Here is a 24,753-nt window from a genome sequence, read left to right as displayed (position 1 = left end):
TCATGCGCCAAATTCGCTCGGAGCGCAGAACAGATGCGATCCGATCCACATATCGCGGGGGATCTTGTTATCGTCTTTCTTTTTTTTGTTATCTTATCGTCGGCTGGTCGCTGAGTCAGACAGGTTCACTGGCAGTCCAGTGACTGGAGCCAGTGGGTGAGACCTCCAGTTGGGCAGCCTGAATTCCGATGGAGAAGTGATAGGGTGCCTGATAAATATGGATCTTGATCTAGCTAATTAAGAGAGACAAGGTAGAGATATCTAGCAAGACCTCGGAGAAATTTTTGAGCCTGAATGGAATTCACATCGCAGCAACGACAGAATATTCTTTCAGAGAACCTATGCCTTATTGCTGATATCGTACGGAGGAATTGAACTCCGTGAGGTCAATTGGATCCTCAAGCCATTCCGCATCTGCCGCCACGTGATACCTGCACGGAGCTCTGAGGCAGCTCCGTCCCTTTCCAGACATCGTCATCATCGTTCAAAGGAGTCTGCCTGTCTATCTTTCACCACCATGGATTCCACAGATCCTTTTCTTCAAGTCCAGGCGTATGTAGCCCTTTTTTCCCCCAGTCCGTGAATTAATCGTGCCTCTACGAAATGGGCTAACACACCCTTTGCTGTGTCCACAGGGACGTCCTCGAGACCCTCCAAGCCAGTCGGCCGCTCTTCTCCTCCTATCTCCGCATCCGCTCGCTTGCCAAATCCCCCAACAACCCAGAACTCAAGCAATCACGCACTGAACTAGAAACCACTCTTACCGAATTGACTGCCGACCTCAATGACCTGGTCGAATCTGTCCGCGCCATCGAGCAAGATCCCTACCGGTTCGGCCTTGAGCTTGAGGAAGTTCAGCGTCGGCGCAAGCTCGTCGACGATGTCGGGCGGGAGATCGAGCAGATGCGCACCGAGCTCGCGCAAGCTGTTTCCGCAGCGCCTGCAGAACTACCCAATCCGACCGAATTTGATGCAGCATTGGATGCGGAGGAGGGCCGCGGAGACGATTATTACGCGGCCTTGGAGCAGCAGCGGCAAGTGGAGTTGATGCACGAGCAGGACGAGCAATTAGATGGAGTGTTCCGGACAGTAGGTAACTTGAGGCAACAAGCAAACGACATGGGACGAGAATTGGAAGATCAGGGAGCCATGCTTGACGAGATCGATACTCTGGCCGATCGGGTGGGTGGGAAGTTAAACAGTGGAATGAAACGGATTCGGCATATTGTGCGCAAAAATGAGGGTGAGTATCTCAGCATTTCTCATCCCAGGGGCGATTGCCTAGAAGTGATTGGGACATTTGGCAAAAAGTCCATGGGAATAGCCATGGTGGAAAGAACGAGTGGGAATCATAAAATTGAGCAAGCTAACTTTTCCGTTCCTCCTACCCTTAGATACATGGTCATCCTTTTGCATCGCGGCGCTGATATTCGCGCTCGTGGTATTATTAATTCTCGTTATTGTCCTCTGAGTGGACATTGGGGGAGTGGGAGGGGGCATGACAAATCAAATAAAACATCGGGATCGCCTGCAAGAACGTTTATTTCGTGCAGCAGGCAACACCGACAACGACAACTCGGGCAGGAAAACCCTAGTTGCGAGCCTTCTTGGCAGGAGGCTGATCCTCACCCTCGTCAGCCTCGTCCTCGTCCTCATCCTCATCCATGCCCTCGAGGTCCTCAAAGTCATCATCATCAAAGTCAAAAGAAGGCTGGAAGGACTCGGCTGTCAAGATGGAAATTGGAATGTTAGCGGGAGGAGACTTCAGTGGCACCGGGAAAGAGAGTATCGAATGAATGGAAAGACTCACCGTAGTACTTCAGAGCGTTGGTCCAGAGGTCCTCAGCGATGGCGATGGCCAGGTCCTCGCCACCGGGGAAGACCTCAGCCTCCTCGAGGTCATCGACCAGGTCAAAGTCCTCCTCGTCGTCATCCTCGTCCTCATCATCATCTTCAGGAACCTCCTCGCCCTTGGCAATCTTTGCCCAGCGCTCCTCGTCCTCCTTGACAGCCTGCTCGTTCTGCTCGGCGGAGACGCGCGACCACGGTAGGCAAAGAAGGAGAAGAAGCTGGCACCTGCGGGGCTCTCGTCGTCACCCTCGGGCATCTCGAACTCCTCGTCCTCCATCTCATCAGCCCCCTTCATGGCCTCGGCTTCGGCGACCTCGAGCTTCTTCACCAGAGCCTCATATTCGGGCAGATCAGAGCGCTTGCCACCCTTCTTCTCGGCCTCGAACAGATCGCAGGCGGCATCGAGCAGACCGTGAGTGGGGTCGAATTCGGGGCTCTTCCAGTTGATGCGGACGGGGTCGGAGACGAGACCCTCCCACGCGCGACGCTTGCCCTTGGCGGTCTTCTGAACTTGCTTGCGCCAGTAGAACTCCTTGACCAGCTTGGCGTTGTCAAAGTACTCGTTGTTCTCGGGGTCGAATTCGAAAGTGAAGCGCAAGCTACGGGGCTCGCCGTTGCCCTCGGCGTCCACTTCGAAGCGCTCCACCAGGACATTTCGGAGGCTCTCGGAGAGAATCTCGGCGTCTGCTTCCAAGATGTACTCTTCGATCTCGGAGGGGGCGGCCGAGAAAACGCGAGACCAGAAGTCGGGCTTCACGCTAGGCAGGGAGATGATCTCCTCACGCTTCTTGAAGATAGGAGCGAACAGAGGGACAGATTTGCGCACTAGAGCAGAAGATATGTTAGATCATAGATGATTCGATACAGCTTGGGTTATTTTTTTGTATCGTCCTATCGTGTAGAGAAAAGGAAAAAAAATCATCTCCGGCCTCATTGTGCATTCGCATGCACACAGCAGTTACACACCAGAATGTAGAATCCTTGGGTATTCCGTGTCCAGGCACGACTGTTGATGGGGAGTTTTTTTTCTTCTTTTCTGAAACAAGAAACCATCGCTCCCGTGGAGATTCACTTACACTGCTCAAGCTCAGCCCGCTCAAGCTCCTCCTGGACATGGGAGATCTTGCTTCGAGCATCCTCAGGAATGGTAGGGAACTCGATGCGTTCAGCAAGAGATTTATCTTCGCCGGACATTGTGACGGTGGTGGTGAATAGTAACGGTAGAGATAAAAAGAAGAGACTGACTGCAAGCCGTCAGAGAGAATTGAGTGAAAGAGCAAAGAACCAAAAAAAAGTTCCAAGATGGTCAGATCAGAAGAAGAGGGAAAAGGAAGAAAGAGAAAAGTTTGGGATCCGAAATTTTCCAGGGCTGATCTGCACGGAGCTTTTTCAGATGACGGGGCGCATGCCAACAGAGAGCTGCCTGAGCTTTGGGGATTTTTTTTCCTTTCTTTTTTTTCCCCTTTTTGACGGATGGCGTAACAGAACCGCTTGTACTTGCGGGGCGGGGAGGGGCACAGGGTGGGTGAGGGGGAGACGGTAGGATTGGAATACTTTCATTGACTACAGAAGTACCTCTCATTTGCTGCTCTTGGTCGATGATGATGGTGTATTCTAAATGTAGACTCAGAGTACCCCACGCGGTCTCGCTGGGCAACGGAAGTGGATGATGGGGACTTGGTGTGGGTCTCTATTAATGCCTGAGGTGTCACTACCGCTGAGGTTTTCGTCATCTCCACTTTTTCTTTTGGGCAAAAACATCAGCGGTAAGTACTGAAGAAGATTTTAGATTTTCAATGACATGGAGTCTGTAGGTGAGGTCACTCCGAACTTGTAAGCAGATGAATTGATTTTTATATTGATGGAGCCTCAAATAGTCTCCCCCCCATTGAAGCGCTTTTATACCTGGATTTCCAAGCTTCAGGACATACGAGGTGTCAGCTTCGAGTCTCCTCGGTACTCACACATGTACATGTGTGGATGTGACAGCTTTGATGAGCTTCGTTTCAAGCTTCTAATCGTGTAGCAAAAGAAAGAAAAAAAACAATCACCTCGACATACCATACAACTGTCCATATTGCATCCAACCAGTACCACAATTGAGCTCACAGAACCACAGTCGTACATGCCTACACCGTGCCCATGGTGATTCCCACGCGTCCACACAGAACTGGATTGGCCATATTGTAAATTATGTATACTCAAAGTTTCAACTCCAAATATATCGGAAAACACAGTGCCAACAGCACCAAGTATGCGGAGAATCATACAGATCTATATTGCAACGTACCTCCTACTCCTCGGGTGAGGCCCTCAGATATCCGTCTTAGCCAGTATCCACCAACGATACCATCACCATCAAACCCAATGCAGCTATCAAGAGACTTTATCCAATAGAATCTACTTGCACGTTCTCCCAAAGGGTATCGCGGGAGCAATGATACCACCCTGTGAGTAAGGTTGACAAACTGCCACTGTGATGCTAAACCTACACCGTCTCGGACGGGGAGCGCGAGGATAACCGCTCGCGTCGATATGTCTAGTCCATAAGACATAAAAGGCCAGTTCGACCATTCGGTCCAGAACAAGATTTCATGGACTTGAAATAAATCTGACTGGAGAAGCTCATCGAGCTCTTTATCGGTCCAGCGGGAATACCCCCTGGGTATCTAAGGCCTTCCTGGCCGGCTGTAAGTAAATTGCCAGCAGAGAAATGATACGGAATTCGAAATCCGAGTACAGGCATCACTACATCGGTAAATGAGCGTCAACGACCCTCCACATTTTTCCATTTCCGAGCCAAAATAAGAAAACGGTTCAGCGAGTGAAGGCAAGTGCGAGTCCGTATGCGGTCCCCTTCCAAGAGGATAAAAAGACTAAAAGGCTTGGGAGATTTGAACCCTCAGAAATCTTATTCCCCTACTTCTTACGGACATACCTATCTACCTCCACTACCTAACAGGCACTGTCTACTAGGCAATGCCTAGTAGGTCCTAGCACCATTCTACATCGATCTACCGACTGCTTTCCTTCCTGATTCGGAAAAACATCATCCTTATCGCCACGGTACGATTGGAAGATCCATCAAGCCCTCTTTTGCCCCGATTAACCTACTAGGTTTTCCCACAACCACCTTTCTTTTTCTTTTTTCTTTTTCCTTTTTCGGTAGTGATGCTGGAGCATATTGCTTTTTCCTCCCCCCCCCCCCCCTTTTTTCTTCTCGGTGGAGATGAGAGAGAGAAAAAAAAAGCAATATCAAGGTGGGGGATCTTCATGATTTCCCGTGTTTAATTTCTGCCATGTAAACAGAGTTTGCGCGAATGACAGTCTATTTCAACTTCCAAACTTTTACTTGAGGTTATTCTGAGTAAACAGGTATATCTGACCATTGATTGTGCGAGGTGGATAAATAGGTAGGTAGACAGTATAGGTAGATACTGACATCCGATCTGATGGGATAGATCATGCTGGCAGTCCTGCCCTCCAAGAATCTGGCAATTTTCAAACGTAGCCGTGCTTCCGGATTCAGCGTTGGCCGGCACTAGGTGTAGATATGGTGTCTTATCCACGTAGAATGGACCTCCTACCTATATCTTATAGCAGTGGAGCTATTTCAAGATCGTGGGTGAATGGAATTCAGATACTGCCGGGCCCTCGTACGCTTGGCTTGGTGTGTTGTCTACATGAAGCACCTGGAATGGATACCCAGGGTATGTGCGTTATGACCGGGAAAAATTGTGGGAATTTTTAAATCCAGCTATGAGTTATGTAGTTGGAAGATTGGCCCCAGGTCAATACTGTGGTACTGAGATGATGCAGAAGAAGATAAGGAATAGAGAGTCTGGGGTTAGAGCTATCTACGTACCTTGTGTACCGGGACTGTAGACCACCGCCCAGTACGGGCATTAAAATGCGTAAGAAATGTTTTGCTCTACCTAGTAAAGTCAAGCAAACGCCAAAGAAAATAGTCCAAGATGACTACCATAGAGAAATATCCTGTAGCAAAATGACCAAACTTTTCATATTTCTCGGGGGGAATCAATAGGAAACGAATGAGAAAGAAGAGAGAGAGAGAGAGAGAGAGAGAGAGAGAGAGAGAGAGAGAGAGAGAGAGAGAGAGGGACGGAGAGGAAAGGGAAGAGGAAAGGGGGCGCCGGTTTCTCGTATGATCAAAAGCAACCAAGGAGCCAGTCGTGCTGTCGATCAAATATTAGGTTGGGAAGAAACAAAAATAGGAACATCCCAACAACAAGATCAAGCTGAACGGGCCGACATTTTTTTTTTCAAAAAAAATAATAATAAAAATAATAAAAAGCATTCAAGAAGCACCCCAGATGGTCCTATGCCCATTTCGCCAACAATGCAATGATTAGAGCCCCGAGGCAGTAACCTAGAATGAGAGGGAGAAACAAAAGGAAGGAAAGGAAGACATAAAAATTGGTATATCTCACGGCATTAGGGATCAGAGCGTGGAAATTACCCCATTCCCCATGGACACGCACAGGTAACATCACTATGCATGTCTGCCGGAGGTCAGAAAAGTCGTCACATCAATAGGAGAAAAGAGAGAGAGAGAAAGAGAGGGGGCATCAGAAGCAGATAGAGAGCAAGAAGCAAGGGTGTCCTCCCGCGTCGATTCGCTTGCTGATGACCACGAAGCATAGAAAAGTAAGTCACGAGTATGGTACGGGGGGTACCTCTTGCTTATAGAGGGGAAAAGGGCGGTCAGATAGGATGCTTTTCGGTCGGTTGCCCTTGGCTCCTTTGTGTATTTCTTTTTTTCTCTTCCCCTCCCCCTCCCTCAAAGCATCCAGTCGAGCCCGTTCGCCTCCTCCTCGACTGGAAACACCTCTCGCGCATACTCTTCCATATCGCGCCAGCCCTGCCATAGATGTCGCGCCTCGTCTGTGACTCGCAAGGAAACCACGCCGCCTGGTCCCTGCATCATTCCTGCACCAGCGCCCTTGCCCCCCGCGGGACCGATGCCCTTGGGTGATCCCGCGGCGGCTGCGAGAACTCTGGTTGTGGGAAGTAGGGCGCATTATATGCGCCGAAGAGAATCTCGAGCGCCTCCAACTGTTCTCGGTATCCGGGGGGAATCTTGACTTTGATCTCGATTTTGGGCACGCGCACGTAGCGGCAGGGTCGATTGAGAGCGCGGGAAAACGCAGCACAAACTTGATTGGGCGAGAGAGTCTCGAAGGTCAGAGCGATACTAGATGAGCGGGACAACAGAAGCGTTGCATGTCAGCGTACAATTCCAGTGTCATGAATAGATCCCTATTTTGGCCCGCACACGCTTCACGTGGGAGTCAAGAGCCCGAGTAGAGAGACACTTACCGATGTCCATGCCACTTCTTCGGACCATCCTTGAAGATCTGCAACAGGGTCGGTCCGACATCGTGCTCGGCGTCCAGCCAGGGAAGTGGCGTCTCCGGGTCAAAGGGAGCGTGCCATTCAAAACTGCCATCCGGCATCAACTCCATCTGGAACAGCGGATACGGGAGACTGGTGAAATTGTTGTTGTAGATCCCCGCATAGACAAACGTCGCGGGCAGACCCAGCTGCCGCACGTAATTCTCGACGGTGAATTTGGGCGCCCATTGCGGAACCGCCGGCCAGGGCCCGTGGACGGAGTGATCGGGCATGCTGCTGTAAATATAGTGGGTGATGGAGCCGGCGCGTTTGGCGGCGTCGGCGAGGGCGCGGCCGATGGCGACCTCGTCCCCGGCCTGCGAGACGGTGTTGATAAACGCATAGTGGGCGCCTTGGAAGAGGGTGTCCATGAGCGCGGGGTTATCGAGGAGGGGACCCTGCAAGAGGGTAACATTGGGCAGATTCTGGAGCTCTTCGGCGATCAGGCCTTTGAGAGAATGGATTTGCGCGCGCACCGCATATCCGACAGCGGAGGCGACCCGGATGAGCGAGGCCGCTTGTCGCCCAGCCGCATTCACCACGGCTATCGTTTTCTGCGGTTGGGTCATACGGGATCTGTAGGGAACCCTACCGGGAGGGTTGTCGCTTGACTCGGTTGGATGGAATGGGTTCGCAGGTGAAGGAGATTGGAGAGTCGGAGGACGAGAGAGCAGGTCTTTCTCTTTTTTTTTACAGGGTCGCGGGGTGGATAGTCCAGAGGAATGCCGGGTGCGGAGAAAGACAACGCGGGTCCGATAATGGAATAGAACTCGAAGCGGAAATGGAAATGGTGGACGATGTTGGAGTTTGCGAGGCGATTGACACAGAGTTGAAAAAGCGATCACCACCTCACGTCCCAGCGTCACGCGTCTCGGCGAAGGGATGGGAAGGGGAAAAAATGGAGGCGAGGGCGATTGCGATAGTGGGGGTTCCACTGTTTGGTGCCAGTTGGGAGGAGCGGAAGGAGAGAAGGAAGACCAAGACGACGTCGAGAGAGAGAGAGAGGGAGAGAGGGGTTTGTTCCAAGGTTGTTCCGTCGTGATGTACCTCTTTCCCTACAAATTGGAGGAGTACCAAAGTCACGGATTGCCCGAACCAGACTGGAGGGACCTGGACACGATAGAAGAATGAATACAATCTCGACTAAAAAAAGGACGAGAAACACTGTCGAAGAAGGGGAGGGGAAATAAAAAAGATCGTGACCGAGCAGGATCTTTAGAATGTAACCAAAAAAAAATAATTCCAAAAAAAACTCTTATATTATTTCATCAGATCAAAATCAAAAATGAAAAAGAAAAATTCACCCGACAAATCATCCCCGTTACGTCCCAGTTGGGGTGGACTGGTGGACACCGGCGTCAAGAAGTGGACTCGCAATTCGGAACTTTGACTTGTGAACCGTATGTAACCACTCATCCAGAGTCATTAATTAACCCGAACTCAAGAAAAGCCCGCGATCAGACGGGAGGTTCCACCGCGGGTCTCAGGAATGATGCACGATCAACTCAGAATTAGGCGATAGGAATTGGACCCGGTCCCCAAGATCTGCACCAAGTCGAACCGACTCCACGAGAGAGAGAGAGAGAGAGAGAGAGAGAGAGAGAGAGAGAGAGACGGGACTCCCGCGGAACGTAGCAGAGCATCGTGAAGCAAGGTCGTGGGAGCAGGACATGCGAAGGGCAGAGGGACAGGTTGTGATGGTGGAAGACCATGTTTTGAATGATCCTTTTTACTCTACTTGGATGCGGCCCAGTCATGTTTCCTGCCGTATTGATTGATTCGATTTGGGTTGTTGCATTGATGCCATCTAGAAATCTTCAAGCCGAGGGACCCTGTGCGGCGACTGACGAATCTGGATACCCAGAAAAGGCGGACGGGGAAGAGAGAGGGAGGGGGGGGGGGGAGCAAAACCACGATGGAACGGGTTAGACTCGTGAAAGAAGAGGGGGGAAAGAGGTAAAAGGGGGGCACCAGATCAACGTAAGGCATGAGGTGACGATAGGAGCTGCAAGTTTGGAGGAAGTCGTTAGAGGGGCTCTCTTAAGTTCTGGGATGGTGCCAGAGCTGGACGTGGGTAAAGGTCACGGGAGCGACACGGAGACGAGACAAGATGATGAGCCCCGTCAGATTCGGAGCCGGGCAGCGATCTGATAACAGTCGGCCTCGACAGGAGAGGAAGTTGACTGGCGGTCGTGTTGGTCGATAATATCCAATGGCATGCGATGAGAACTCAACTGGGCAGCAAGAAAACAAAAAAGGGCGCAACTTGACCTTGGAACAGAGTGAAACTAAGACAGAGAGAACGGAAAAGAAATGACACGAAACTCCATGAATTGATCACCGGCGGCTATTCGTGGTCCAGACTGGAGCCGACGGTTTGGATATTGTTCGAGTGGGAATGGATCTCCAGCGCCCTCGAGTATGTACGATGGAGCATAGTGGGATACGTTCAGGTGAACTATAGACGCTCACTCCGCCCGACGCCTTCCATCTCGTTGGATGCGCTTGCATCGAGCACAGTCAGACACCAGGTCCAACCTGAGAGGGGTAAACTGCCCAGTGAATCGTTGGCAACCATCTATCTAGTCGAGATCAATACCTCTCCCCCTCAAATGGATACAACCATCCTTATCGCCTCAACGATGGCCATGCAATGAAGACAAGCATCTTTCAAGGCAATCACATGATCTCGACGCCTGTCACCCTCTCATCATTCATCCTCCTGAGTCTATCTCCCCCCCCCCCCTTTTTTTTTTCTTTCTGCTTCTCCGATGACAACATCGTGCTGCCGTCCGCCAGTTCGACTGGGCCAGGCGGGCTCAACCCTCTCCTTTTCCTTTACGTAAATCGGAGATGTCGGCGAAGCGTCTAGTGGACGGGAAGATCCTGCCAGACCGTAGACCGGTCCTCGGGGACCCAGTTCGGCGCCCATGGGAAAAGAGCCACCGAGCTGTGCGCGAGGCCATCCAGATGCACGACTGGACGACTCCGAGGAAAAAGATGGGTTAAACCAGACCGCGACGAGTGCTGCGAGTCTGGACCCAAAGAGGGTCGGGCGATGCTCCATTCTCGAGCTCTTGTCGGGTCACAAGTTCACAAGTCACGGGTCACCAACGTCCAGAAATGCGAACACGGGAAGGTACCGAGAGTTCTCTATGGTTCTCTCCTCCACCTGCACCGAACAGCTCACAGCTGAGGGAACTCACCCTTTTCCACACGGCTCTGCGTAGCCGAACCGACCAGTGCATCACCGTCCATATTGCATCTTGCATCTTGCATAATGCAAAATGATAGTCATAGTCATGGTTCAACGGGGGCCGTATGACGTTGATGTCCCCTGCACTTGGCCGTCGACCGTTGTGCTCGTCAGGAGTGACCTCCAGAGTACATCTGACCTAAACACGTACACTATCAAGCTACGAGTCAGGTATACTTGCACAGCACTGTAGCACCTCATCTTCCCTTGAATATGTTCTCCGTCTCGAGCCTCCTCGTTCAGCGTCCACTTCTTCTCTGGTCAATTAATGCTGGAGAAGATTTCCCACCCCCCCGGCTAAGCTCCCGCCAAGCCCATGGAATCTGTTCACCTCGTCCTTGTCTCTTGGGCCCAGCACAATCTCATCTATTGGTAAAGGAGCCTCACCTTTTTTCAGCAATGCAAGTGCCATTGAATCGTGGTGCCAACCCATGCCCATGATCCTTCGGACAGGAGAGACAGTTCCCGTCAGTCATGGCGGGGGAGGGGCACAATGGGTAGATTTGCTCACCCATGGCCGAGGGAAATCTTGGTCCATCAGGTGACCTTTTTGAAAAACCAAAATTGATCTTTGATTTTTTTTTTTTTTTTACCTTGGCAGGCCCCCTCTCCCTTCTCTGCTCTATTTTTTTTCCCCTTTTTTTCTAAAAAAAAAAGAATTTCAATTATGATTCTTGCTTGGAGATCCGACCGACTGTCGTGGTTCAAATCAAATGGTGATGATTGTAGCTAGAGGCAGCCACCGGACATGGTACACGTAGGGCTAGCTTAGAAGCCAGTGGCTACTAGCCACTGTACATACCATGATGCTACAAGAACAGAACGAGGTCCATCACTACCAACACTATGCATGTCGAGGACTGTAGTTGGTCTGGCGCCGGTTCCAAATCCAGTCATGAGGAGTCGTCAATTATGCCTTTTTAGAGTCTTTTGTTCTCGTGTGTTTTGCTTGCAGGGTGGGAAAATCGCGCAAAATGTGGAGGGGGTAGGGACACTCATTCTAATCAGGGGGAGGGAGATGAGAATTCCAAGTCATATGACTTGGAATGATCTTGTGAAACGTGATCGATCTTTTGATTGATGTTTATTGTACATTTTTTACATCTATACAAGCTTGAGGGTTGACGCACTTGCACTTGATACTTCTATTCTACCAGACTCGAACGAGTTATTACGAGGGCGGACACGCCAGTATGCGTACTTTACGTAGATATTAACCAATTTCTACTTGTACCTTGAATTATCCAGGATCCTCCTTCTACTTCAATACGTAGCTCCAGGTACCCGCTCCCACCTAACAGGCACAGCTCCAACTCCCACCCAGCTGAACCATTCAAATGACCTCTTCACCTAGTCCAGTCGACGCGGATCCATTCGTTGTCGACTATTATCAGAATCTCCAGCTCTTTACCTACCTTCCTATACTACAAGCTCATCCATGTTCAAATTCTCTCAAACACATAGTTTCCATCCACCACAAAGCCTAAATAAAAAGAAACAAAATTATAACCCCCAACCCCCTCCTCTTTGACCTTCCCAAGCCATAAAAAGGAGCACCTCCCTCTTGACCTACACAATTCATCAACCCCCTCAAGACGCCAGCCCAGACTCAAATAGACCTATGTACTTTACACACCGGCGAAAGAGAAAGAGAAAAAGAAAAAACTGGACGCAAATTTAACCCGACGAATGGATCTTCCAGCTCCCAGGTCCCAAGCAAAGTCGCATCCGACTAGTTTAAATTCCCCCCGTTCCACCAACTGCTAGGGGCGCACTCACGTGGGTGGTCCGATTGAGGACTCTCGTTCATCTCTCTAGGCTTTCCTGTCTTTCAACGAAAAATCCCGCCCCATCAGCTGGACATTGGATAAAATCGTTGGTTGTGGAAAGAAAGAAAAGAAAAGTGAGCTTTTCCATTTGTTCAGCTCGGTACATTTTTTTTTAATTTCACCCACGGGCTGTAGTCTCCCAACTGTCTATCTAGATATCTACATAGATGTGTACCTGGACACCCCTATCATCAATCTATTACATTTCTAGTGCAACTGGAGAATGTTAATATTCAACGGAGACAGCTAGGGCTGAACCTGAGCGGTGAGATCAGACCACAGGCTGGAGTCCAGCCCAGCAAACTAGACTTTACCACCTTTGGACCTGCCATACTAGTACTGGAGTGACCTGCCTGAAATGGATGATTTTGGAGCGGGAAGAGGTCAAATCCGGACTGATTTATTTGTCCTTGGGTTCCAGTCCTCAATTTACATCTACAATCATCTGGTGCTGCCAGGCCAGGGGCGGATTTAACTGCAAAGTTCGTAGGGACATATACATGGAATTTAAGATTAGATTGGTTGGCGATAGTTCAAAGTTATTTATTTATTTTTATCTTTTTTCTTTTTTTTTTTTAAAAAAAAAAAAGAAAATTGAATGTCAATGATTGTGTTGATTGATATGAATGGCGCAGGTACCAAACACATCATCCTACAAATTGAAATTTTGATTCGCAATCTTGCTTTCATTTTCATTCACATCGAAATTCTATCCAGTCTTCCATACAGTAAGGTTGGGCAATGTATACACGAAGAAGACTTCGCGTTGCTTCGATACTCAACTTACTAGTTACATTCTGCAAATTCCACCTATCCCACGATATTTGCCGAGAGAAGTGCCTGCGCACGCATCACAGTACGTGCTAGGTAGTGCTACCCATTTATCCATCACATGTCTCTACAACCTTAGTACCTGATTGCATTCAATCTATACTATCTACTTCGTACCTGAGTAGAGGTTAACCACTGGTTAGTGGTTACACACACTAAGCCCGCAGTATATATGGAGAGAGTCTTCCTACGTTTGCTAATCCACAGCAAAGCCATACATCTTTGATAAAAAAAAAAGACCGCATGCTACACAAAAAGCGGAAGGAAACCAGAAAGAAAAAACAGAAAGGGGGGGTTTTTTGGGGGGAGGTGGCTATCTCTGCGAGTTGTTCCAGGTTTAGTCATGGTGACAACTAATCACAAGGTCAATCGGTCCGGAATGCGGCGCCGAAGGTACCTGAATTGGGGCGGGGGGTCAATTTGCTCATTGTGGGGAGAAAGAGGCAGAGGCAGAAGTGGATAGATGGACCTTGGTTAAGACGCCGGTTTGGGGGAGGGGGAGAAGACTTGCGGGAAAAGAGCGCAAGATGAACAAAATTGCTGATTTTCAAAAAAAGAGAATAAGAAAAGGAAAAGAAAAGGTGAAGAGAGAAATGAAAAAAATGGGCAAAAAACCCCTCCCCGCAAAGTCTATCGATGGAACCATGTCTGAACACAAAGTGGGATTTTGAGAGACTCGAGCTCATTTGGATTTGGGGAGTAGTGTGACTAGTGACTACTACTGTCTTTCCCTATCTCTTCCCTCTTCCCTCTTTTTAGTTTTTAGTTTTTTTTTTTTTTTCTAAAAAAATGAAAACCAAAAAAAAACAAACCCCTTGGATTTCGGTATTCTGTTCTTAGATCGAGACGGAGAGATCCGACCTTGAAGGAGGTCGCCGGGAAATGCAGGTCGATATAGTGAGGTACATTCGTATACTCAATCTTGCGTGTGAGTGAGTGCGTGTGTGTGGCGTCTGCCAGCGTGGAGATCCAGATATCACTGGGATTGCGTGATATTGGCAATACCACCCTCCCACCTCTCTGGCTCTCTGCGCAGGATCAATGGGGGCGAAAGCCACGGTATCGGGAGGGATTACACTTTGCAGCACTCCAGTAGGAAACCATGTCGAAAAGTCCTGTACGAATTGACTGTAGAGACGATTCATCGTCCTGTTGACTTGACTGTCGACGGGCGAGTCCAGTAGTCCGATGCTGTATGACAGGATCTGTTGAGATCCCCGCTGGACCGAAGGCATTTGGACCCTGGCGAGACTCTCTCCACTTTTTTTTTTCTTCCTACGAAGCGCCCACTCACGATCCTCTTCTGTTTCCCTCCCCCGCCCTTTGCCCCTCCTTGCGCGGCAGCACCCGATCTCCGCGGACCGACAGGAAGAGAATCCCACACGTAACATCACACTGGGCGCATGCGTAATGGCTTTCCTCTAAGTGTCCTGTCGGCGCTGTCCTGGCTCCTTCCCAGGATCTCAGGTGTGCCGGGCGGACAGTCCGCACTCACTACTGAGTACTAGGACGGAGTACTGAGTAGCGAGACAACCGACTTTGAAGGATTATATTTGCAGGAGTGGCCTGCTCGACTCTACCGGACATTGCACAGTGACTGGACAATGTTAGTGATACGATGGCACAATAGACTCCAAGTGTGTACTGTATGGCAGACGCGGAGTCGGGTCCTAGATCCCCGATATCAAGATCGAAGAGTTGGTGGCGTTGCATCTCATGAATTTGAGTCGTCGCTGCTCCATCTTCTGGTGCCCCCTCTGAAACTGAAAACTCCCCTGGAGAGGAGAATAGAAGAAATTAAATCATGATTATTTTTTTCTTTTGGGTGGTCTCGTGTCATCCTCGGTCCTGCCCCTCTGTCTGATGCTCTCGCCTCGGCAATGTGAAAGTGCAATCAGATCTGATCGTTGCTCCCGCTGATAAGACCCGTGAAATGTCTTTTTTATTTTGGGCTTTGTCATTGGCGACTGGCGGGAGGGCCAAGAGAGGGACGAAAAAAAAAGAAGAGATCACACACCGTCCACCGGCCGCCGGAGCGGGTTTATTCCGGTCAGTCTCGTCATGCTGACGGGTGCGTGTGGGTGTTGCTCTCCGGTGGGTCGATGCCCGCCAAACCCCAGACTCCAGGACGCCGGCGGGCCAGCAGCTCAGCCGCCGGGTTCGTTCGTCAGAGTGCAGATGCGCACCAGACCTCCGCAATAATTGCACATGCTCCGAGAGGCCCGCATTCGCCGCCAGGAACAGCGGGGTACGACCATTGCGATTGCGCAGGTGGACAGAGCCCCCGTGCGACAGCAGAAAGTGGAGTATCGAAATGGCTGGGGAAGTCGCCGCCAGATGCTAGATAAGAGACGCAGAGTCAGTCACCGGTCAGCCGACATTCAGCATGTCACCCCCCCCACCCCCCCAAAAAGAGACAAAGGGGACAACGGCGGTAAGCTAGCGCAGGAGATGGTGCGACGGGCGGCCAAGATCAAAGATCGACCGATAAGGAAGAAGCCAAAAGAGCCAAACAACAAATCAAGAAAAAAAAAACAACAGGGTAGGGAAAAGGAAGGAGATAAAGACACCAGATAGATGCCAGGCAGGTTCCAAAAAAAATCAAAAGAAAAAGAAAGCAAAGTTTCCACGTACGATAGGCGTGTTCCCCGAATAATCCGCATCGTTGAGTAACCAGTGATGTTCCGTCTTGAGAATGGCCTGTACCCGTTCCAGATCCCCGTGGGCAATGGCGTATCCCATCGCCGTCAGCGTCTGCACGCGCTCGGGCAGCGCACCATCGGGGTGACGGAAGACAGGCAAGGAGGACTCGGTCAACTCCCCTCGGAGAGAAACAGACATCTTCTTGGCAACCGTTTCGGGTGTCGAATCCGGCAAGGCAAGGAGATAGGCCAATTTGGTCAGAGCTGCCTCGGTGGTCATGTCGAGACCTGCAACCACGCCAGCGCGGGAAAGACTCATGCCGGTGGCATACACGGGACTAACACTTCCTGTAAGGCCTGTGGGAAGAACATCCAAAAAGAAAAGTAGAGTTCACGCAACGGTCAGTCATTTCATCTCTTTTGGATCTGTTCACCCCACTATTCCTCTCTCTCTCTCCCCCTCTCTCTTGTATAGGTCCAGGGGGGGGGGGGGGGTCCAGATATAGCTTACATTGAGTCACGTTGACAATCACAATCCCTCGTCGAATGGCAGCCGCCAAAACGTTAATCATGGCGTTATCTGGTCCCGAAGGAGCATTGCCAGCGCCGAAAGTTTCGAGGACCAGGCCCCGGAGTCCTTCCAGCTTGAGCACGGCGTCGACCATTTCCGGCTTCATGCCGGGGAAGATGCGCAGGCACGCGACATGGGCAGTATCGAGGTTCGTCTGAATGCGAAAATGCTCCAGGGTCGTGGGCCGATGCACCATGTCCCACTTCACATTGGTGCGCATCGATGTCGTGACCGCCAGCGGGGGGCAATTGGGCGAGTCAAAGGCGTTGAAATCACTCGCAGCCACTTTAGTCGTCCGATTTCCACGAAAGAGCTTGTTGTTAAAATACAGACAGACCTCGGGAATCATGAAATGGCCCGCCACCACCAGAGACCCGAGCAGATTATCTGTGGCATCGTTCTGGAGTTGCAGCATCGGCGCCTGCGATCCCGTCAACACGACGGGCTTGCCCAGATTTTGCAACATGAAGCTGAGCGCGGAGCAGCTGTACGCCAGACTGTCCGTGCCATGGAGCACGACGAACCCGTCGAAGAAGGTGTAATTCTGAAAAATGGTCTGTGCGATCTCCGTCCATCCTTTCGCATTGATCGAGCTGCTATCCAGGAGTTCTTCAAACTCGTAGACGGTGTAGCGTACCTGGCGGCCATATGTCGTGACTGGAGTGCGAAGACTCGGGTGCGCCGTGATGTCCCGTCCTTCATTCGTGACCACATCCATCTCGTCTGGCGCAGACCCGTCATTGAAGCAGGGCACTCTGGCCATGCAGTTTTCTTGAAACCCGCGCGCAGGAATGAAACCATGAGGTGAGGGCTGCATGCAAATTGTGCCTCCCGTCATGATGATCAACACGCGCGACTCCTGGATCGCCAGCTCCGGGGGGCTCGACACCACCGGACTCGACGAGGATGACTCCATATTGGGCATCGAGTAGGGGTTCGTTTGCGATGCTAGAAAAGACAAAGATCTCTCTTGACAAACGAGTCGACAAGACCAGCTCCTGCCAAAGTGCGCAAAGAAGACTCTCACACGTCCAGTCAAGCCAGGGCGCGTCGTGGAATGTCTTCAAGGGCAATGAACTATACAATCCGTTGGCAATCTAAGCGGCAGTATCACGCGGAGTTCAACAGGCACACCATGCAACCCGACGATAACCCCAATGATCAGCCCCTCGCCCGAGAATATTCGGGAACTCGAAGAATTTTGTGGGGGATGACGTGTGGGTCAACAAGGGTTCCAACTCAGATCCTTTCTTTTTTTTTTCCTTCCTTCGCTCCCTCTTTTCCTGTGGAATGTTCTTCCTACCGCACTTTGATCCTGTCAATGGCTCCCTGCATCAGGAAAAGTCGCACAAATATCTGGTCTACGAAGCAATCGGACCCACAGACCAAATCACGCCGGAAGCAAAAAAAAAAAAGTTTCAGAGAGTAATTGAAGGTATCCACGTACTCATGCAATGTACTCCACGACGAAAATCATGATTGAGTCGCGAGGCCGAGAACTCCAACTGCACCTCCGACCGTATTACGTACGGACATCTCATTGGAGAAAAGAGACTGACGATAGAGCCACTTTCACCAGGCTGGGCCCAACCTTGTTGGAACTGCGGCGCCCTCCCCCGGGATCCACCGGTTGCGATTTCGGCGAGAGAAGCGTGTCGAAATTTTACATAGATCCAGAAGTTGTGCTGTTAAATTTTGTAGAAGAGGGTTGAAAAGGGCCAGACTCGAGTAGTATGACGAAGATAGACAAATGGAAAGCAGGAGGATCGGCAGGCATAATCAATTTTCCGCACATGTGTTTTCCCGGGGAGCACTTGGAAGACCACGTGAAGCTGCGACGAGTATTTGCTTTTTTTCCCCTTACCATGCGATTTGTTAAAGGATCATGACTGAGCTGAGGGTATCTGATTTCCATGTAAGGATTGCTTGTGTGTCCAGGACATGTACCTCTTTACAGTATATCCAGTGTAGTCTGTACTACACAGGACTGATATAGGGCCTGCCATCGGGCCTCAAGACGGATTAAATTGAAATAAATCCTCCTCCAGTAACCCCATCATGTACTGGTTACTCGAGAACCAATTCCCAAGCTGCGTCGCCTGCGAAATACCCGCCATGGACGACAAGTCCATCCCAGAGCCCCCGAATCCTGGCGTTGGGAGTGATGAATCCGTCAGACTAAAAGTCATCGAGGACGAACCATCTGGTGTCAGGCCGCCCCAGGCATTCTGCGCCATGACATTTCCAGGAGCCAAGCCAAGAGCGGACAGATACGCGTCAAATTCCTGACCCACGGCGCCCATGCCGTGATCGTTACCGGCACGTTTGCGTGCTTTAGCTTCTACGTAAAGGCGGGCGACGGTACTGAACATTGAGCAGAGGTTGTGGAGTCGGTCGATCGATTGAGAGGATCGGCAGAGCGGCTGTAGTGACGCTGTGAATGCCTCCAGGCGAGCGAGATCCCTTCGATCCGACGTGGTGATCACATGGCAAAAGATCACGATGAACGGGACAAATGGAGATGTGAGAATGGCCCTGGTCAGATCGCGTAGGTCAGCAAGGGTGTCAAAGGAGGAGAGCTCGAGCGGGAAAGGATTTAAATGTCGATGTGCAAGAGATTTACTCAAGTCAAAGCCAAAATCAAACTGACCAGTGCATATAGGAAGTGCGCAGCGTCTCGGAAGCCTCCTTCAGACTTCCCACACATGCTTGGTGCAGCTCTAACGCAGCTCTTGCAGTCTCGGTGCACTCTGGAACAAACGTGCTAGGCGTCCCAGGCTCGGCGGGAATTGCACGATAGATCAGAGTCAAAATTGCCAGACGACTCACACCGTCAGAGCGGAGATAGATAAAGTCCACTTCGGATATGTTGAGTTCCCCGATCATGATTTGCTGATTTGAAAAGTGTCAGTATCGATGTTCTAAGAGTGTACCGGTTTTCCCAGGGTGACTAAGACTGCGCAAGTTCTTACCTCAAAGGGCTCAAGAACTTCTCTTTTCATCTCATCGGCGAGCCGCCGTGCGTGCATCACGCGTTGACTCTCGGGCTGATTCAGTGCTGCGGGACTGTAGAGATTAACATAGATGTCATTCTGTATGATAGCCTGTCGGGCCCAGATAGCACAGACATTGCTCCACACTCCCATGTTCACAAAACACTCGGATGGTGGAGGTATGTCGATATCGCAAGTTTGCACCACAGAGGCTCGTCCCACACGAAGGGCCATCATGTTCGTGATGGTATACGCGGACCAGAAGAGATCCTGTTTGCGGCGTTGAAGCTCGAGAGGATCATTTTCCATTGATGAAAGACGACTGTAGCCCAAGCTTTGACACATTTGGACCGCAGTGGAGGCAAAGGTCCAGCCGACGGATGGCTTCGAGATCTCGATTCCGTGAATGGCCTAGTCTTGGATTAGCGACTGGGCTCCATGGTACTGGGCTACATCGAGAACGACTTACTCCAAGAGCAAGAGCCACGACTGATTCCAGAGTGATCGGCATCAACAGGTTCAAGCTCGCTAACGCCGCTTCGAGATTATCCTTGCACATCTGTTCATATCTTTGGTATTCGGCTTTGACACCAGGGTCATTTTCGTCAAATCCAAATTCCACAAAAATACCATTAAGTCCAAAATTGGAGATAATAAACGTGGCGTCTGAATAATCCTCTGTCGCGAAGTAGATTGCTCGGCATTTGGAGATGAAGTAATCGACCGTGAAAAAGGGTAGGTAGTTTCCAAAGCAGCATGGCGGGAATTCTGTGACTGCACTTAGTTTCTGTCTTGTGTGAGCAATTTATAATTCGATTAAATCTTACCCTTGGCCCTTTTGAGAACTTTCAGAACGACTGGCAGAGGCGGCATTTCTAGTTTGCGAATATCCCGACGCATTCCAAGGTGACTGGCGAGTTGACCTCTCCGCACTCCGCCATCGCGGTGTTTGTCTTGCATTTCGACGATCTGCTTCAGTGACATAAGAGCCTCACCAATCTTGGGGCTCGACAGTACTTCAGGAGTGCTGTGGGAGACTGCTGATTCGAGAAATTCCTTGGCATAGGTGGAATGTGCTGCGAGGGAGGAATATCCCTCGAACTGGGGGACCGATTCATGTTCTTCGATGGCAGGATTCGAAGTATAACTCGGGCCTTTAGAATCTGTAATATCTAATCTAGATTCTGGTGAATGGGCCTTGGGAAGAAATCCAGCAGGTGGCGCCGTTGATGACACTGTTGTGCTAGTCGTAGTGGCGCTGGTGGTAAAGGTGTGTCCATTGTGTTGCCGAGACGCGATGAGAAGTTCTCTCAGAGAATTCTCGATATTTCCGAGGCGTTGTAGTGTCTTCTCAACGCCTGCGAGGCGCTCCTCAATGAGGTCAATCTTCTTTTCACTAAGGTCAAATGTCAACGAACGATCGGTGCCAAGGGTCACAAGACTGTCGCGAGAAGATGACATACTATTGACTCGAGATCAGAACTCGACGTCTTGGTTCAGCTCTCTGTCCTTCCCCGGTAGATCGGCATACGATACTTGAGCTCCGACAATTCGAGCATGGACTGCGCTTGTCGCACCGGATCTATGATGCTGTTAATTTACTTACAATATTCAGCAAAGATAGAGGAAAGCTTGACTCACCTTTCGAAGACGGCATTGGTCGCACTGATGTTCAAGTAGACCATAACTGTCAGCGTCTCAACCTGGCGGATTCATGGGGGCTTTCAATCTCCTCCCCACTTGAAGGCAGTCGATCGCATGCTGTCGTCTTACTTGCTCCTCTTCAAAGCTCAGGCTAGGGAAAGTTGATTGCCGAACATACCGCACGTCGGGTCAAAGCGCTTGGCGCATCGCGCTCCTCGTGGTCTGAACTCTCCAGCTCCATGACAAACGTTGACCGCTTCAGAATCGTAGAACTCCAACTATTCGTAGACCTCTAATTATTCGTCAGTTCCTCACAGCTCAGAAGATTTGCAGTCGTATTCATTTGCGCAGAGGGAGAATATAAACTTGTCTGTTGGAGATGAGGCGAGTGGTAGCCACGTGCCATCGAAGACCTGGATAAGACATCGTTCGGGGCTCGGCACTCGGGTCTCGGCCTTGAGAGACGGAGCCAAGCACTGGCGCTTACCCTTTTCGGTGCCTTCTTTTTGTCCCGCACGCCCACCACCACTTCCAATTTCAGAAAACAGAAGTCGAATGCATCCTACAGTTTGCGTCTCTTGCACTTTTATCTATTGTGATACCCGAGGCCAGTTTGAGAAGAGAGCACGCTCGACATACGTCATTGTCATAGGGGTATACAAATGCTAATTTTGACAAGGAATAACTGTATTGAGCAATCTCACTCTACGGTGATCTATCTATCATGTCAGGTCTACTAATCTTCCGTTGGGAGAGGTGGTGGAATCCAAGTTCCATCGCTGGCCCAAACCCCGGCCGGACTATACGCGCCAGCATCGGCACCACGCAAGAAAGCAAAACGGAAGAATAATGTGTCCGGCACACTGTCCCGTTTGTCGTCTTCAGTGTTGTATCTCGGTGTCAAAGTTGACTGCACGTCAAACTCTCCGTCATTCTTTCCTTGGGACATGGACACCGACCTAGAGCTGAGCTCTAGGCCTTCGTGTCCATGTCGGTGCCAGGTGAATTCTCCGTCGGGGTCCTCGTCGAGATAACCACGCCAACGTTCCACGTCATTCAGCAAAACAGAAATACCGTCCACGGAGAGCTGGGCCATACGCTCGTGTTCCCAGAGGGAAAAGGTAATGTTCCCATTGCCACGATGCGTAGTCCCTGCCACCGGGTGAGGTAATGCTATTTGAACCGAAGATGCAGTAATGTTGGGATAGGTAGAGCCCCACCAGCCCTGACCTGCGCGTCCTGGGACCAATTCTCCCAAGGCTGCTGGGGTCTCGATAATAGAGGCAAATCCCCACCGGGCCACGCCATTGATAAATAGACCAAGAAGCAGCCCTTGGTAGAGAAGCGAGGGACGTGTGGGGAACGCAGTTCCGGGCATGAGCAGAATAGCGAGGATGTAATGGTGAATGCGCAGCCGCAGCCCCGGCAACGGAAGCAAAATGAGGATGATCAACACCATCAACCCGTAGATCTTGAGATAGCGGGGGAGCAGGCCACCCTGTCGGATCATCCATGCTTGGCTAAGAATAATGACAATCACCGTCGGGATGACGATCGCCAGAGCAAGCTTCGCGCCAGGCTGTTGCTGAATATCCATGGGGGTCAAGCGCTGCAGGGGTATCAATCGTGCAAACGTGTAGTTATTCAACGCCCCTATGAAGAGGGTTGGCAGAAACAGCAGCAGTTTTTCGAACTGGTAGATGGGTGATCGAAGAGGTTGCAGAAGAGGAGCGGCGCAGAATTTGTACAGCACGTATATCACAAAGGATGCAGGTAGCAGTCGAGAAAGCAGCGTTGAAACCAGATCCGACAAATAGGGATATGATGGCGGGTCGGCGACCAAACCTGTATGGCAAAACACCATGTAGAAAGCGCTGAAGAAAAGTACTGGCGGAGATGCGCAGAAAAGCCACAGAATTCCCACCGCTGCAGCAGTCAACCCGAGGAGCGACCAGCGCGGGTCCGCAGGGCAACTCGACTGATGCGAAGGTAATTCAGGGAAACTGAACGACTTGGGAAAAGTGGATGGAAAAGACTCGGATCGAATGCCATGCTGCTCCACTGAAGGAAAAGAGGGTGCTGCGCCTTCGAGCTGGGCGACCCCGCAGCCACCGTTGTTCGAAATGACACCAGCATGGATCGCAGCTTGACAGATAAAGCTGTCTGCTCGGTATATCGCCGAGTCGCGAGAGCCCGAGACGGGACCACCCACCACCAAAGGTTGGTAGTTGAACGTCTGGTTACCCACCACATGGGGCTCCAACAACTTCCAGTCGCGGCAGTTTGCGGGACACCGAAACGCTAGAGTCGATGCCGAGAAGGGGCGACAGTCATTCCCGTTGATACCACAACCATTATCAAATGCCCTGTGATGACAGACTCAGTTTCTGTTCGAGTTTGATGCAGAAAAGCGGAACTACTACTCACCAGAACGTGGTCCCACAGGAAAGAGTTTGTAGCTTTCCGTACCCTTCGATGTATCCGGAGGATCGCGAATGTAAAATCACGAGTGACCATGGCACAAACCATGCCACGTAGAGAAAGATCAGAAGAGCAAGCTTCTGCTTCCGCTTCGGGAAGAAATGGTCAAGATATTGCGCGGGTAACTCTTGAACGCGTGGAAAAAGAGGACGGAGCAGAAGTGTATGTGGAGGGTCGGGGCCTTTGATCCATTTCACCGTTGCGCGACCTGCCTTTCTGAGAGGTAATGGAACCCAACCCCAGCGAAAGGACTTGGACGATTCCTGTAGCCACACCGGCAGTGAACTACCGGCTTCGACATCTGGGGGCGGGCAATCTTCGGAAGCGTCGGGATCCGTGGAATTCTCTTCGTCTTCCTGTAAAGGGGGCACATAGAGACGAGCAGCCTCTTCACGGCCCTCACCTATCATGGCTAAGGGTAGATTGCGAAGAAGAGAGTGATATGAAGAAGAGACGCCCTTCCGGTCGAGGAACTATGTTGCTCACTGATGAGGCGGTCGGCGCTAACGATGCGAGAAGTGGGGATCACCAAAGAGTGGATTGGCAGGGCGGAGCATCAAACGCTTTGACTGGCCCCCAAAAAGGAGGCTCTGGGAGGATGAAAACGAGGTAAGGATAAGATTGAGTGCGATAGATTTACAACTGATCACATCGACTCGATCTTTGTAAATGACCGACGCGCAAGGGGATAAGAAGATGCAATGAAAAGATCAGCCCTGTGAGGCAGACAGCTGAAGGAGACGAATCTGGGGATGTTCGTTGACAAGGCGGTGTTGCTTTGTGGCTGACCAATCAGCACTGTTCAACGGGACCCGGTGGCGACTTTCGAGACACACCCGAGTGCTGTACTGAAGTATGCCAGCCCTCCAAGAGGTGCTCCATTGATGTCACATTCCACATTTTAATTCGACGGCAGAATTGAGACGAGACAGACTGAAACGCCTCGTGGTCTTGTTGCTGAGTCCGGATGATTCACGTCATAAACAGGATCACTTTTGAGGTTGTACTTCCTCCCACGGTATGTGTGTAGCGCCTGGGTCGAACGTTTACCCTTTGTCAACGAAGGTTTTTCACTGGTAAAAGTCGCTGTTAAACTGAATTTTGGGTAGACCGACAGACTGAGCACTATCTGGTACCTACTTACTTCAATGAAATATCGATAAAAACGAGATAAGTGTCCAAAGTGTGTCAGTACAAATCGCACATTAATCCAGTGCACGACTACACGTGGGAGACAATA

At 50.6% G+C, this 24,753-nt stretch overlaps 7 protein-coding genes across 7 annotated transcripts; 2 read left to right on the top strand and 5 right to left on the bottom strand.

Annotated features, from left to right (window-relative positions):
- Positions 1-517: 517 nt before the first annotated feature.
- On the top strand, positions 518-1,355 carry POX_a00557 (uncharacterized protein; the record flags this gene model as incomplete). The annotated part of the gene is made up of 3 exons (XM_050109497.1): positions 518-552; positions 636-1,243; positions 1,312-1,355. 3 exons carry the CDS (start codon positions 518-520, stop codon positions 1,353-1,355), a joined length of 687 nt encoding a protein of 228 aa, XP_049973265.1.
- A 236-nt stretch (positions 1,356-1,591) lies between these two features.
- On the bottom strand, positions 1,592-3,045 carry POX_a00556 (uncharacterized protein; the record flags this gene model as incomplete). The annotated part of the gene is made up of 4 exons (XM_050109496.1): positions 1,592-1,725; positions 1,811-2,076; positions 2,115-2,676; positions 2,928-3,045. 4 exons carry the CDS (start codon positions 3,043-3,045, stop codon positions 1,592-1,594), a joined length of 1,080 nt encoding a protein of 359 aa, XP_049973264.1.
- A 3,607-nt stretch (positions 3,046-6,652) lies between these two features.
- Positions 6,653-7,835, bottom strand: POX_a00555 (Nitrogen metabolite repression protein nmrA; the record flags this gene model as incomplete). The annotated part of the gene is made up of 3 exons (XM_050109495.1): positions 6,653-6,869; positions 6,929-7,066; positions 7,192-7,835. The coding sequence occupies 3 exons, from the start codon at positions 7,833-7,835 to the stop codon at positions 6,653-6,655; spliced, it is 999 nt and encodes a 332-aa protein (XP_049973263.1).
- Positions 7,836-10,196: 2,361 nt separating this feature from the next.
- On the top strand, positions 10,197-10,496 carry POX_a00554 (uncharacterized protein; the record flags this gene model as incomplete). Its single annotated transcript, XM_050109494.1, has 1 exon — positions 10,197-10,496. The coding sequence occupies one exon, from the start codon at positions 10,197-10,199 to the stop codon at positions 10,494-10,496; it is 300 nt and encodes a 99-aa protein (XP_049973262.1).
- A 4,580-nt stretch (positions 10,497-15,076) lies between these two features.
- Positions 15,077-17,311, bottom strand: POX_a00553 (L-asparaginase 1; the record flags this gene model as incomplete). The annotated part of the gene is made up of 4 exons (XM_050109493.1): positions 15,077-15,098; positions 15,200-15,522; positions 15,817-16,181; positions 16,336-17,311. The coding sequence occupies 4 exons, from the start codon at positions 17,309-17,311 to the stop codon at positions 15,077-15,079; spliced, it is 1,686 nt and encodes a 561-aa protein (XP_049973261.1).
- A 1,096-nt stretch (positions 17,312-18,407) lies between these two features.
- On the bottom strand, positions 18,408-21,273 carry POX_a00552 (uncharacterized protein; the record flags this gene model as incomplete). The annotated part of the gene is made up of 8 exons (XM_050109492.1): positions 18,408-18,930; positions 19,046-19,287; positions 19,368-19,799; positions 19,858-20,156; positions 20,216-20,850; positions 20,920-20,970; positions 21,030-21,091; positions 21,211-21,273. 8 exons carry the CDS (start codon positions 21,271-21,273, stop codon positions 18,408-18,410), a joined length of 2,307 nt encoding a protein of 768 aa, XP_049973260.1.
- A 495-nt stretch (positions 21,274-21,768) lies between these two features.
- Positions 21,769-23,923, bottom strand: POX_a00551 (uncharacterized protein; the record flags this gene model as incomplete). Its single annotated transcript, XM_050109491.1, has 2 exons — positions 21,769-23,398; positions 23,460-23,923. The coding sequence occupies 2 exons, from the start codon at positions 23,921-23,923 to the stop codon at positions 21,769-21,771; spliced, it is 2,094 nt and encodes a 697-aa protein (XP_049973259.1).
- Between the last annotated feature and the right edge of the window lie 830 nt (positions 23,924-24,753).

This window comes from Penicillium oxalicum, chromosome I (assembly GCF_001723175.1).
Source record: "Penicillium oxalicum strain HP7-1 chromosome I, whole genome shotgun sequence".
Lineage (NCBI taxonomy): Eukaryota > Fungi > Ascomycota > Eurotiomycetes > Eurotiales > Aspergillaceae > Penicillium > Penicillium oxalicum.
The sequence above is the reverse complement of the archived record's forward strand: the minus strand, read 5'-3'. Positions and strand labels throughout refer to the sequence as shown.